The following is a 14624-nucleotide window of genomic DNA, read 5'->3' as shown; positions in this document are numbered from 1 at the left end:
CCAGGCTCCTGACTGCAACCTGGGTCTCTAGAACACATCCCTGATCCTAGCCCGAGCTGAGACCGGAGCTGAGAGCCTTAAGCAGAGCCAGGCTGCCCAGGAGCACTGCTGGGGCAGAGAGCTGGATTTTGGAGGATCTATGGAGCTCAGCATGAGCCACGTCCTTGTCAATGTGATTATTGAGAAGCACTTTGATTGCTCAAGCTTTGTTCAGTCTTGTGGTGGGCGGGGTGGGTAGGCAATGGGGGACCTCTCTAAGAGGTAGGGAGCCCCAGCAACCCCAAGCGTCTTGAGTCCATTGTGCTCAGTGTGATCTGTTAAGGATCAGTGAGTCAAGACATTATCCTGCTGGAGATCAGACCATTGGGTTATCTTCTTGCTCCTGGAATGTACTCGAGGTGCCCTCCCTTTCTGTAGGTTGTTTCCTTACAGGGGACATGAGGCTGCTTCCAAAGCTCCTTGTGATGTTGTTAGAAACGTCCAAGGGGGAATTCTGGGTCTGCTTAAAACATGTCAGGGTGGTCTGCATGCCTCAGCCTTCCCTTTGTCATGTGCTCCTTAGCTGCTGGGAACAAAACCCATGCCAGAGCTATGCTCATGCCTCCTTTGGGCTCTTGCAGAACCCCTCAACGGGCAGGTGCTCATGGTGCTCAGCATGGACAACAACTGCTCAACCACCTCCTTTGATACGGACCTTTATGCAGAGAAACTCCAGGCCCTTGGGGTTCAGGTAAGTTCCTCACATGTTATTCCCCCGGGGACCCTGTAGGAGTGAACACAAGCTGGGTCAGCATCATTTGCATCTGCACCCACATCACAGACAGCTCTGCTTTGGCTCTCGTTCTCAGAGTCGCTTCTTTCAGTTCCACTTCTGTCTATTCCCCATGGGCTGCTTATCAGCTGTGATGATCTTGTCTTAAACTACCATGAAGAAACCCATTCAACATAGTGAGCTGCTTGAAAGTCACTCTGATGGGTTGGAGCATCCCTGGGATGATCTGTCCTTTGTCACGAAAAGCTAGTTTCTCTTGTGACCTTCCCTGCACTTCCCAGAGTGACAGTATTCACTGCAAATGAGGCAAGAACTGAAGGTTTCCGTTTGTGGTAGCTGTATGGATGAGATTGAAGATGTGCTCTGGGACACAGTTTGAGCTGCAGTGAAGCCTGACCCATGACTGCCCAGGCTAGTTCTGATGGGATTTGGAGCCCAAAACTATGGGGTGGCTCCAGTTTTCTGTTTGCTCCCTGGGCAGGTGGCAGCGGATCAGTGGAGAAGGTTGATCCAGGATGCTGTTCTGAAGCCTGAAGTGAGACGGTACATGTTCTACAACTCCAGGGCATTCCAGATAGCCATTGCTGTGGTAAGTGCGAGGGTGGTCTCTGACTGAGCTGCATCAAGACCCGCAGCTGGGGTTCTTGTGCCCAGGGAAGGAGAGAGGCTTGGGTGGAGAGCAGATGCTGGTTTTCACACATGCTAGTGGACTCCTGGGGAAACCTCAGTTCACAGGTTTTCTGTACATGGAGGTTAAGGCACCATCTCCAATGCCTTGCTGTTAGTCCCACCGAAACATGGCTGAATAACTAGCCTATACTGAGGGAGTTGTACCTACAATAGGCTATTTTTTAACTTGATTTTAAACATCTTTAGATATTCTGGTCCTGATGCTAATTCAGACCAAAGGGCCAGTCAACCTTTTGGTTACTGAGGTGTTTGTCTAGTCTTATTCTTCTTCTGGTGAGAAAAGCTCCTCTAGAGACCCCAACCATTAGCATCTACTGGAAGGCTGATACTTTGCAGTATGCTGAGAATGTGATAAAGTCTGACTCATTCATTTAGCTGCATTAATTTTTTGGGATAGCCATTACACATGTCTTCTCCTCCTCTCCCTAATATTGCAGGAACTGGTGCTCAGTGTTTTGATGGGTTTGGTACTTGTTTAGTGTAAAATACATTATATTAGTGCAAGATGATGCCGTGACACAATGATGTTCTGCTATGCTGTGCTGCATATGTCATATTTGCTTCTGGGCAATCTCCTGCCCAAATACATGTTATCTGAAGTAAAGGCCAAATGAATTCAATTTTGCCTGTCTTTATCCGAAGGCCAAGTTTGTCAGTCCTTAACATAGTCCTTGACCCCAGTGTCAGCATCACTATTTGAGTGTTACTGTGATTGAGTAGTGTCTGCACTTCCTTGAGTGTTTTGACACAGGAGCTTTTTAAATGAAAGGTCTGTTAGAATTATTATCAATACGCCTTGGTGAGTGCATTTCTTATCTAAATGGAAGAACTCAGTTTAAGTCCTTCCTAGGTATGAATCATACTTAACAATTCACTATGTCCTTGATGATTGGTAATTCTTTATAATAAACTAAGGCTCAGAGTTCTTCTAGTCCTTTCTTTTCCCTATTTATTAATGAAAAAAAACCCTCTGTCCTTTTCCACCTCTGAAAATCTCATGTGACAATTTGTGGCAAGGTATTACCCTATGAGAAGGGGCTGGTGGATTTTTCTTCTTCCTATGAGGAGGGAAGAGAATCCTAGAGGAGGACGAAGAGATGCTGCGAGGGCTGGAGCAGCTCTGCCCTGGAGACAGGCTGAGAGAGCTGGGCTGGGGCAGCTGGAGAAGAGAAGGCTCCTGAAGGGGACACCTTAGAGCAGCTCCAGTGCCTAAAGGGGCTCCAGGAAACCTGGAGAGGGGCTTTGGACAAGGGATGTAGGGACAGGACAAGGGGAATGGCTTGAACCCGCCAGAGGGGAGATTGAGATGAGCTCTGAGGCAGAAGCTCTTCCCTGGGAGGGTGCTGAGGCGCTGGCACAGGGTGCCCAGAGAAGCTGTGGCTGCCCCATCCCTGGCAGTGTTCAAGGCCAGGTTGGACACAGGGCTTGGAGCAACGTGCTCTAGTGGAAGGTGTCCCCGCCTGGGGCAGGGGTTGGAGGTGGATGAGCTTTAAGGTCCCTTCCAACACAAACCACTCTATCGTCCTATGACTTTTCTTGCTTTCATGGTTTGTGACTATCACCAGCCTCTGGGTTTTCACAGGTTTTCTATATGTCTCTCTGGACAAACATTTACTCCACAGTCCAGCTGTGTTCCTTCGGACGCCACTGGGCGGCCAGTGTGCTGGTGACCCTGGCTGCTGTAGCAGTCACTGTCATTGTGATACTCATTATTGACCATCGCCAAAGGAAGGTAAGAGGTTGCTGCTTGTGTGCAGGCACAGGGAGCAGGACTTCCTCCCACCAGAGTGCTGGGACATGGGCTGTAATCTAGATACATTCTAAGAACATATTTATCTGGAGAAGGAAGGAAGAACTTTACAGCAGACTCGGAGATCAGGTTATGCAGCTAAGACAGGTGTTGTAATACCTAAACGTAGGTGTTGGAGCCAGGCAGGCTGGCCTAGATCACCTGCTTCTTGGAGATAAAGCAGCCTTTCAGGGCATGGTTCATGTTCCCAGTGCTGATGGGAAGCCACGGGAGCTCACCAGCAGAGATGGCTCCTGCCCGGCTTCTCATGGTGGCTCTTGGTTGCCTGTTGCTATTATGAACTTCAATCACTTGTGCTGCTGGAGCCATGGGGTCATCATCCAGGCCATGCCACACCTGCCTTGTAACAGGTTCTGAACAAAAAAGCAGCTCCTAACCCATAGGAGTTGCAATACAAACCCAAGGTAGACTGGGCAGCAGAAGGAAAAGGGGAGGTGCTGTTAGCAGGAGAGGCAACCAGCCTGCAGCATCTACTGCTTTGTTGGTGTCAACTTTTGCTCATAGGAATAACAGGAGTATGGAGATTTCTAAGAAGTGAGCTGAAGAATAATATTGGAAAGGCTTGATTCAAAATCCAGAGGGGTCTCTGCACTGATCTGAATGTATTTTGGAGCAAGCCTCTAACGACAGCTCTGCCTCTAAGGGGAAACCTGGCAAATGTGTAGGTGCACAGAGGTGCACTCCTTTATTTGGGGACTGCTGTGGGATGGAAGAGAACATGCTTCTGGAAGTCAATACCACTCCAGATAAATCTATAAGAGGAATAAGCCTTAGTGAGATTTCTCTCTGCACAAACATCTGCTAGCGGTGGTTGGGCCAGTAATGGAGGCTGGTGACAATCCTTCCCTAGTGCAGACTGCTCTTGTCACTGTTTTCCTTTTGAAGCTGTGGTATTTGGGGTTATCCAGCTGCAGTTTGCAGCCATGGGCTGGCCCAATTTCTGCTGCAGAGCATGTTAACTTCTCTTGCATTCTTTAACAGATAAATATGAATACAGATATGAGGCTGGCAGCTGTCAATGAAATCTTTATCAGACACAGTTTAATTCTGGGGATTACAGATGTCCTGGATGGGCCACACAACATCCTGCAAGTATCCTTTCTGTAGGGAATTGTTTGTGTCCCTCCTGGGTAACTGATGATATGGAGCTATTTGTTGATGTTATGATCCATGAGGATTTCCAGGGGGTGGGATGTCTAGGATTTGTTCTCCCATTGCATGGCATGAGGGATTGGGGGTTTTTTGTTCTACAAATGGGGATTAAGCTACGCCCAGAGGTAATTGGAAATAATGCAACTAAAAGATTGAAGTGGGATTAGTCCTTTGGGCAAGAGAATTATTCCTGAAAGTGTATTATACTTACGTGACAGTGGTGATTCTTCAGATGAACAGAATGACAGCAATTTGCCTATGGCAAAAAAACCCCAGCAAGAAGAAACCAATACAGAGCAAATACGAGCCTCCATCCCTGGGCTCATTTGCAGCTTTTCAGAGATACATTTTCTGCAGTAGACAGAGATTTAAGGTAAAGAAGAGCGTTTCCAGAGAGCATGGAAGTGTTAAAGGAAGGTGAGAGACAGAGTCACCCAGATTTGCTGGTGAACTTCACACCACCCCATATACATATAGAGGCATGAAATACAAATGGAGAGGGGACCAACAGGATCAGAAATGGGGACAGGGAAATACTGCAGGAGGGCTGGTCAGAGTGATGGTGTGCAAAATGGGGAGGAAACAAAGAACCTGAATTCCATGTTTTTTGTAGACCACCATAGTTTTATGCTGCAGTAAGTGAGGACTAATCCAACGAGCCTTCACCTACCAGTCCCAGAACTGCCTGAAAGCAGAAAACAACCCAAACACTCAATTGATTTTGTGAAAAATAAATGGAATTAATCCATATTAAAAAAGGAAGGAAATCAGGAAGGGGGTTAGGGGAGCTAAGTCGACATGATCCTCTATTTACATGTAAGGCCTCTGAGATGACTGATGGGCAATGCACTGGATTGTCCCAATGTCAGCACGAGGTGTGTGAGGAGGACTGGCTGCCATGTGGGGCAATGCCACCCCTCCACCCTTCCCCTTTAGCTTGGCTTAAAATTGTCCCTGTGATGTTATGTGAGTGTTCCCTAGTGTATCCTGAACATCCCTCAAACACCAGCAGCCTCATTTCTATCCATACCATGATCCGCAGGAAGGGCTGCAGAGGGGGAAGTGTGATGAACTCCTTCCTTAACCCTGCCCATCCCAGCTGTGGTTTGTGCACTTCAGCCCAGAGCGCTGCCTTCAGTCCTTATCAGCCCACATCATGGACCTGCAGAGGACACGGGAGGTAAATGATGCTCAAGCTCTCATAGTAGCATGTGCAGGGCACCCTTATGCCCCAGCTTTGGTGGGATGGAGTAGGGCAAAGTGAACCAAGTGTATGAGTGTCCTTCTGGGCATCCCCTGCTGTGAACTGGGAGCTGAACAGACTGGGAGGTGGATCAACTGCATCTGTTGGTGCTCAGATAAGCAGGAATTTCTTTAGGCCCTGTGTGTGTCTGGGTAATTAACTGTATGAGTTTAATAAAGGAAAGGCATCAAGAATCAAGGGCAAATCTGGAAAGCATGTGTCACAACTCAAAATAAGCACTGCCTTGAGCTGTCCTCCTGAAATAAATGAGATGATAGCCTGAGGAGTTAAGTGAGCACTCGTTTACTGTATGAAAATGCTGTTTTCTTGGCCTTCAGGAAAGGTTTTCCTCTATTGCGTTGTATAAATACGCAAACACCGTATTCTTCACTGGATGTTAGTGGGATGAGAGGTGAACGGGGTGCAACCATCCAAGAATCTCAAGGCTGCTCATCCATCACTGTGGATGGATGCAGATACAGTTTAGGGGTGGACAAAAACATATTGATTCACATACTGGCTGATACAGCTCATCTAGCTTTTAAAGACTATTTTAAAGACAGATTTGTCATGCCAGGCTGTGACATCATGCTGGGAGAAGTCACTGGCACAAGAGGCAGCTGATGGCAGCAGGGGTGTGGGATGAAGGGGCTCAGCTCCAGACAATGGGCATGGCTCCTGGGCAGTGCTGTGTTTTAATCTTGGGGTGATAACACTACTAGGAGTTAAGAGCATGCAGGAGAAAATCAAGGCTGTCCTCAAGACATCACTGCCTTCCTGCCTCTGGAGCCCCCCAGAATCTGTTTCTCTTGTAGCTGGCTTTGCGGCACAGCCTGGATGAGCTCTGTGTGGTTATGGAGGTGGTGGTTTCCCCTGACATGGGCACGGAGGCGGAGGCTTCACAAGAGGAGTCCCCTCTGTTATCCAGTGGGGTGAACCTAAGTAAAGAGCCTGTGACATGCAACGAGCTGCTCCACCTCGTTTCTGAGGGCCCACCAGAGGTAAGGAGAAGGAATATCCCTCCCTGATGAGCAAAGGTACCAAATTACATCTCCAGACACCTTGACTCCAAAATCCATCCCAGCAGCCCCTGGCCATGGGGGACACCTCCGTTATCACTAGTAGAAGTCCCTGGAAGCTTGGAGGTCCATACACACCTTCTCCAGCCCTAATAGCGTTGAGTAGTTAATGAGTACTGAGCAGCTAGTGCTTAATCCTTAAGGAATTAAAGGATTGGGCTTTTCCTTGCTGGTGGCCAGGGGTTCCCTGTTTGGAGGAGAGGGGTCTGTGCGGAGACCCAGCATTTCTGTTCAGGCTGGGGACAAGGCCTGGATGTGTCCAGCTTTTGTCTCCTCCATGAATGTGCTTTCAAAGACTTTGTGCCACGCTGAGCATTAAACGTGTCCTCATTCTTGCTCAGCAAGAAGCTTCAAATGGGATGACTTTGAGTCATTGTTTTTTTTTGATTCACTAAGTGAATTTAGTGCAGGTGACATCCCTTCAGGTTGAAACTCTACGGGCAAAACAAGGCAATTGGAGGCAGGGACAGAGCAGGCAGGTCCCCAAGCAGCCTGGCTGCCTGGCCACCGACTGCTGGGGTCATATCATACCCCCACGGGGACAGTGTGCCAGCCCTGACAGACCAGAAGGGGATCTGGGACAGTTACATATGCCATTGGCTTCAGTCCTGTTTCTTTCAGAGAAGGACAGTCATTGAATGAGGGAACAAATGGCATTTAGTGTGTCATCACTTGTCCTGCTCTGCTCTGACTCCTTTACTGCTCGTTCCAGGTGATGGCCCAGCAGCTCCTGGTGATCTTCAGTGGATGCTATGTCCGACTCCTGGTGACCGGCCGGCTGCCCCGACCCGTAGCAGAGGGTCACCTGGAGCAGAGCAGCATGCCCTGTCTCTGCCAGTTCATCCAGAGCTCTGTGCTCAACACATACCAGAGCTGGTTCATGGCACAGTGATCAGAGGGGGCTGGCAAATGCAGGAGTGCAAGCTGTCCATACACAACAGTGTGAAGAGGTCATGGGGCAGAGAGAAGGGCTGCTCATCCTTGTCTCATCTGGATGAACAAGTGGAAATAAGACTCTAATCAACCATACAAGACACTCGCTGCCCGCTATGGTCCAGTAGAGCTCAAAGGGCTTCACTTTGGACCACTAATTATAGGATCAAAAGGTGCTCGGCTTTAGCCATTAATAAATCTCCATCCTGGCCACAACTTGTGTTAGTAATTACTAGGAATGTCTCAAAACTCAGTATCAATGGTACCGTTCCACCTGGGTTATGATCAAGGGAAGGCTGTTGGGGGATGATTGTCCCAGCTCTCGATTCCTGCCTTCCCCAGTGATCAGAAGACCTTGGTTTGGTCAGTTCCTCCTCCTTAGCCTTCTTAGTATCTGGTACCGTCAGGGATGCTTCACCATCCAACTCATTACACAGAGGCCAAAGCCTGAAAGGAATTCCTGAGATTATGGATGAATCAGGGGATGCACCACTCCAACATCCCTCCGCTGTATGCATTGCATCCTGCCACCGAGTATCTACTGCTTGTGTGATCATATACCAAAAAGGTTTTGGTACCAAAGGCCAAGCATCGCTCAAGGCAGCAACCCTGGGCAATAGGATCACCACACTGCCCTTCGCACTGGTGCCAACGGGGCAGCTCCCCTTATTGCATTGAAACAACCAGCAATTAACTGCAGGGAAGGAGCTCAACTGTTTTGCTCAAAGGAGGAGCTGATTCCTCTCCCTAGTAAAGCCAAGTGCCTGCCCTGATCTTCCCATGTGGGGCCTCTGAACGTCTGGGCTCTTGTTTGTAGGCCAGTTACTAAGGCTCTGCTTTTTGTTTATAAGCTTTTGTTGATGAAGGCATTGGCAAAGGGAGACATCCATTTTCTCTCACCACATCCTCCAGTTAAAGGAGCTAGATCCTGTTAGTTTAGAAGAAAAGTGATACTCCAGAGATTTTATAGGAATCCTAAGCATGCAGTTCCCTTTCCTCCTCTTGCGCACATTACGTGTAAGCAGATGGGGATGGCTCAACCCTACATCTGGGTTTCCTGTGACAGCCCGAAGCTCCTGGCAGAGGTAGGAGACCACAGGGCATCACGCAAGCACCGTGCTCGTGCCAGGGTGCAGCTCTGGGCATGTTTGCACCAGAGCATCCAAGAGTGACTCAGCTGGGCCAGTCAAACGTACTGATAGGGCAGATCTTTCCCCTGCTGAGGTTCCTTTGTCTGCTGTTCAAAATGATTTTATTTTGACAGCTTCAACACCTGAGCAGCGCAGATGGTGCTGGTACAGAAGCAGCCTGATGCAGGGATGAGGAGCGGAAGGGTCTGGAGGAGCAGCAGCTCTAGGGGGTTATCATATGAGTGTTCTGCAAAGTCACAGTTATTTGTGTTTTTAAAATGGGCCAGAAAGGGGCTGGGGAAGGTTAACAGTAAGGAGAGTGATCCCCCGCTGCCAGCTGGCTGTATGGTGATGCAGTCGGTGTTAGGCTGCTGAAATAAAACTTGCCCCAGAAAGACATAGCTCTGGAGAAGCAGTGCTTTAGCAGGCGACATTCACTCACTCCTCTGACTGCCCCAGAGTCAGCCTGGCCTCCCTCCCGAAGGCTCATCCTCCCAGCCAGAGACTGGGATGCAGCTACAGCATTTAAAGGTAAAACCCAGCAAGGGAAGATAAAGCAGATTCTACCTGTTATTGTTCTTTTGCAAAGAGCCTGGCTCTGAGGAGGACTATGGATGCTGGAGAACAGGCAGGGGGGAATGGGGACCAGCACATCTCTCCTGTAGGCAGGGACATACGATGTGATCCCTGTGATCCTTCTCTGTGAGGGGGATCAGAAGGAATTTGCACTGGACCCGTGGCAGGTTATGTCCAAAAGTAACAAAGGAAACAGAGGTCCCTGGATTTAATGGGCTAAAAATGGAGTTAGTTACACATCATGGCTGTGTTTCAAAGCACTCCATCACCAGCCTTTCTTTCCCCTGACAAGCCAAGGCCATACAACATGCTGAGTATTTACTGTGCAGTAACCCCTCCAAGATCTCTTGCCTCAAACAAGAGGTTTCCTTACTACTGGTAACTACTCAAATAATTTTCTCCCCAGCTCAGCAAAGCCGTTCTCTCCTGCCAGCCTGTCCCTCTTTCTCATCTCTGCAGTGGTTTTATTTCCTCACAGCTGGTTTCCTCTTCCCTTCCAAAGACGTGTTGCTCCAGGAGCATTCAGATGAACATGGGAAAGCAGGAGGCTCTTGGAATGGAGAAACACTCTGAGCATTGGTTTTGCGCAGCTGAGCCCACCATGCCAGAACTGTGAGTTGGGCTTGGCTGGAGGACCTGCTGTTGTTGCCTTGTGGCTGATGGAGAACCTGGGTTTGAGGTTAAATCTTGTGCTGTGATCTCTAAGCTGAGCTGGAGAAGATCATTACAGCATGAACTTGCTTGTGTGGAGCTGGGGGGAAGAAAAGGATGTTTCCGATCCCTTTCTGCTTTTGTCTGGAATCTGCAGGGATGAGAATGTCTTTCCCTCCCCCAGCCAGACTGTCAAACCTTCTTGTACCACGTCCCATTGTATTCAGGGGAAGAGAAGGGTGACATATCCCTAGCACACAACATACAGGCAGTAGCCTTGGTTCTCCAGGGTCCTTCCACCATTCCATCTCCAGAATACTGCTTGACTTTGTCCTCAGGGTCACTGAAGCCATTTATACACAAATGCAGATTTTTGTTCAAAACCTTGCTGTGGTTTATGTTTGTTGGTACACGTCCCTTAATCTTGAAGTTAGGTGGAATTTGAAAACGTCTGCTTTGAGAAGGACAATGTGCTTCCTGTCTCCAAATCCAGCACTGGTTGATTCAGGCAAGTCGAACTTCCGTTCTGATGGCCTTGTCATGGGGCCATCAGAAAGGCAGGTCAGCTGTGGTTGATGGAGGGCAGGTATTGCATCTCCTGGCACTGCAAGGCAGCAGCCTGGGCCACTGCAGAGGAAGGGGACGGATCCAGGTGATATGATATATGACACAGAGAGGAGCCCTTGGTGTTCTGCTGTTCCATGTCAAGAGACTTGAGTGAGTTCCGATGCACTGGGCTGAAAATTGTAAAAGGCAGCACAGAAACATTTAGTTCTGCTGGTGTCCTTTCATGCTGCTTGTGGTGCTAGTGAAAGGTGCCTGGCCTAGAGAACAACCTAAAAAGTGAGTTTTGGTGTCTGTGCCATTATTAGCACCCTTCCCTCAGTCTGGAGAGAGGCTGTTGCAGGTTTTAGTTACTCTTCAATCCAGGTTTTTTGGCCTTACCTTTGATCATGATCCCTACTGATGGAGTGGAGAAAGGTTGCTTCTGTCAAGCTTTCCTCCAGGAATTGCTCAGTTCCATTCATGATGAACTTATAAACTACATTAAGACCTCAGGGACAGAGTCTTGATATTTGATATTTGAAACCCAAAATCTGGGCTGGGCTGTCAGAACAGCTCAGTCCCTTTTTAAGCAGCAAATTAAGGTCCTAAGTTCTCAGCATTTGCAGTTTATATGAGCCTACTCAAGGCCGTGTTTTCTGCCAAGTCCAGCACCAAGCACTCCAGGGTATTGGAAAGTAACCGAGTGCTGGTGTGAGACTCGAGTTTTTCTGAAGATGACAACTCCTCAGCCTCCTGCTTCTCCTTCTCAAGAAGTGTCAAATTAATCCGTGGGCTGCAGCCAATTTATCATCCACTGAAACGTCTGATATAACCACAGAAACACTGACTGTTGGCTTGTGAAGTTCATGAGGGACCTCATGTTTAGTCATCAGACTCCTTTTCAGTGGATGTCTGCTGTTGTCACATCCATGACCTGTGTGGTCTGAAGATACCTTTACTGTGAATGAACAGAGAGCTATTACAAGGAAAATCTCATTGGTAAAAAGAGTCATCAAGGTGTAAGCAAAATGTGAGCAAGTCCAAACAGGGCTTTCCTCCAGAGGATGGAGGATTCTTGGTGTGCAGGAGCTGCTGAGACTCGTGCGAAGGTAGTTATGCCTGGCTATGAGTAACACCACAGGCAAAAGCATTTTTTGGAGCCAAAGCTGTTTTTCCAGAGGCTTTGTTTTTGTCATCAATAGTGGGGTAAGTCCTTTTGAGTCAAGCACTTCTCAGGTGGGAATGTTCTTGTCTCTTTGCTGACTTCTTTGTTGTGGCATGATACTCTATTTTTTTACTCTTCCTCTCCAGCGTGGATGCAGTCATTGTAAGAATCATATTTTTGGATAACTTGGTTGTGGTATTTGCAACTCTGAGGAGAGACGAAGGTGTCTGCAAGACTTTCATGGCAAAACACTCCAAAATTTTTCCACTGTGCCATTCCCAAGCCCTGGCAAATGATAGCCTTGCTGACAGGGGAGACATCTCACAGATCAATAACCATGACATGGGAAGTACCAGCCATCGTGGGGATGGCTTAAGGAGGATCTTATAAGATCTCCAAGGAGAGAGCAGTAATTCGTTTGTCCTCATGGGTGACAGCGGTGCCAGCCTGGCTTGGTTCATACCCAGGGGCTCTGAGCAAATACCAGCAGCAAGAGCCAAAAGAGGCGATCCCTGGGGTGTATTTCGCCTCCTGTTTTTTCCTAATCAGTGTCGCCTTGTTGCGGTTATCCATAGTGTCTGGACAGTTTTAGCAATTAATGGCAAGGAAATATATTTTGAGATACTTTGCCCACAAGACCAAGATCACTGTCCCCTGCATCGCCTCTGGATGCACATAAATTAGTGAATATTTAAGTCAGAGCTGCAAAGACTCATCTTCTTCAGCAGCCTGCTCTCACATAGGGTAGCCTTAAAACGTGCACAAAATAGTCATATCTATAAAAGAGTGCGCAAAGCCCTGCTCAGACTAGATGTATCTGCTTCTTTCATACCCACACAGCCAGATACCTTTTCTTAAATGACAAACTTTGTCCTTGGGAAATGTTATTTTGTTGTCTCTTGACACTGAGTTGTCATCAGAGGGCTTGTGTAGGGTTTAATATTACATCCATGTTCCACTTCGCTTTTCTGAAGCCCAGATCACACTCTCTTCAAGGAGATTTTGGGATGGCTGCTAGAAGTCCAGAGTCTTTCAGCCTGTTTTGTTTTAATGTATGCAAGTTCTTATTTTGTGCTGTATTCCTGCTTCTGTGCTGGTTCTTCACAACAACATGGGGAGGGTTTGCTAATGTGGCTTTTCTTTGCTGAACTGCAACCACATCAGTATGCACTAGTTGCTAGGCTGGATTTATTGTTGTCAGGGGCTGCCTGGAGCATGCCATAGTAGAGTGCAATGCAGATGCTCTTCCTTCCTCTCTTCCAGCATCCACTTTGGCTTTTCAGCAAGAACGAGAGCTCATGACTTCAAGAGAGAAACTGGTTTTGGCTGGAATCAGTAGTATTAGGATCCTTAAATATCCAAGCAGAAAGTATTTATCCACAATACTTGGCTAGTGCCACTGTGTTTGAGACCAGTCTCATGCGGTGCAATTCTATTAGTAAAAAAGTGCCTCTGTGATTAAATCAAACTACAGTGCTGTACGGCAGCCAAATGAGCAGAGGATTTTTGTCTCAACATTGAGTATTCTGAATTTCGGGGCTTTTTTTTGTGACTGCAGATTTTCCCATGATAAACCATGGCTTCTAAAGCACAGCAGAGTTTCCAGTAGTGTCAGACTATGGTACAGGCTGGAGAGGGAAGTGTCTCCTGTTATATTCCTCAAGTAGAGGAACATGGAGCTGATGGATTAAATCCAAGGAAGCTACAGAGCTGCTGCGAGGGCTGGAGCAGCTCTGCTCTGGAGCCAGGCTGAGAGAGCTGGGCTGGGGCAGCTGGAGAAGAGAAGGCTCCTGAAGGGGACACCTTAGAGCAGCTCCAGTGCCTAAAGGGGCTCCAGGAAACCTGGAGAGGGGCTTTGGACAAGGGATGTAGGGACAGGACAAGGGGAATGGCTTGAACCTGCCAGAGGGGAGACTGAGATGAGCTCTGAGGCAGAATCTCTTCCCTGTGAGGGTGCTGAGGCACAAGTTGCCCAGAGAAGATATGCGATGCGTTTAGTAGGGAAATGGAGAAAGTTTTAGCCTTGCTGAACTCTACTTCAACATCACAAGGAGCTGTGAGAAACCGATACCAAGGAATTCATTATGTGCAGTCTGGGCCAAGTCTGTGCTTGGTAGTTGTCGTAGTTGCTGATTTTAGCTCAGAGTAAAAAAAACAAATCCACTCTCTTCCTATTGATAACCTGCCTTTTTGGTTGAACATCGCCCAGCAGGTCTCATATACAGGGCGTAGTGCAAGGACTGAAATCTCAGAGCCAGCTAGAATGGGATTTTGAGAACAACGTAACGGACTTCCGATGTCCCCATGTTGTGGGTTGTGAACCTTTGAAAACCCCCAGCAAAGGCCTGACTAACCTCTCAAAGGCAAACTGCTTCAAGTAACTCCCTTAGATGGGGACGTTAAGGTCCTTCTCACACAGGGACATGGCAATAGGAAGTGGGTCCTTGAGTAAAGTGGTCCACAGAGAAGAATCTACTCCCACCTGAGTGCATGTCACACCACAGAGCACCTTCGACGCCACTGTCCCCATCACTGGTATCATACGGTGCGTGAAAGCAAAAGTCTTGAGAACAGGAAAGCTGCTTCTCATCACATATTCTACTTGATCACAATTCGGAAGTGCAGAAAATTTGTAAGAACTTGGAGGCTTTGCAGGTATTTCTGGTAGACCCCAGATAAGCAGTAATGATGCTCATGGAGAGGAAATCTGGTGCTTCCTGCTACACGCATTTGCTCACCTTGCTGTGCATGCTAAGGGTGCAGGGCTGCTCATGGTGATGATGATGGGGCTTGCAATAAGGGGTGGGCAAACCCAATAGAATGACAGAATGGTTTGGGTTGTAAAGGACTTTAAACTCATCTAATTCCAACCATGGG

The 14624-nt window shown here is 48.0% G+C and overlaps 1 protein-coding gene across 1 annotated transcript in view; it reads left to right on the top strand.

Moving 5' to 3' along the window:
- The window catches only part of LOC104402392 (chromosome unknown open reading frame, human C9orf91), an 8757-nt gene extending 1119 nt beyond the window's left edge, over positions 1-7638 (top strand). Inside the window, exons 2-8 of the mRNA XM_010010263.1 lie at positions 621-730; positions 1254-1361; positions 3045-3194; positions 4254-4364; positions 5524-5604; positions 6483-6668; positions 7459-7638. Coding sequence (XP_010008565.1) covers positions 621-730; positions 1254-1361; positions 3045-3194; positions 4254-4364; positions 5524-5604; positions 6483-6668; positions 7459-7638 — 926 coding nt within the window. The remainder of the gene's footprint in view (positions 1-620; positions 731-1253; positions 1362-3044; positions 3195-4253; positions 4365-5523; positions 5605-6482; positions 6669-7458) is intronic.
- The last annotated feature ends 6986 nt before the right edge of the window (positions 7639-14624 follow it).

The sequence above is a fragment of the Nestor notabilis genome, unplaced genomic scaffold (genome assembly GCF_000696875.1).
Source record: "Nestor notabilis isolate BGI_N333 unplaced genomic scaffold, ASM69687v1 scaffold4282, whole genome shotgun sequence".
In the NCBI taxonomy this organism is placed as follows: Eukaryota; Metazoa; Chordata; class Aves; order Psittaciformes; family Psittacidae; genus Nestor; species Nestor notabilis.
Note: the sequence above shows the minus strand (reverse complement) of the source record. Positions and strands in the feature narration are given on the sequence as shown.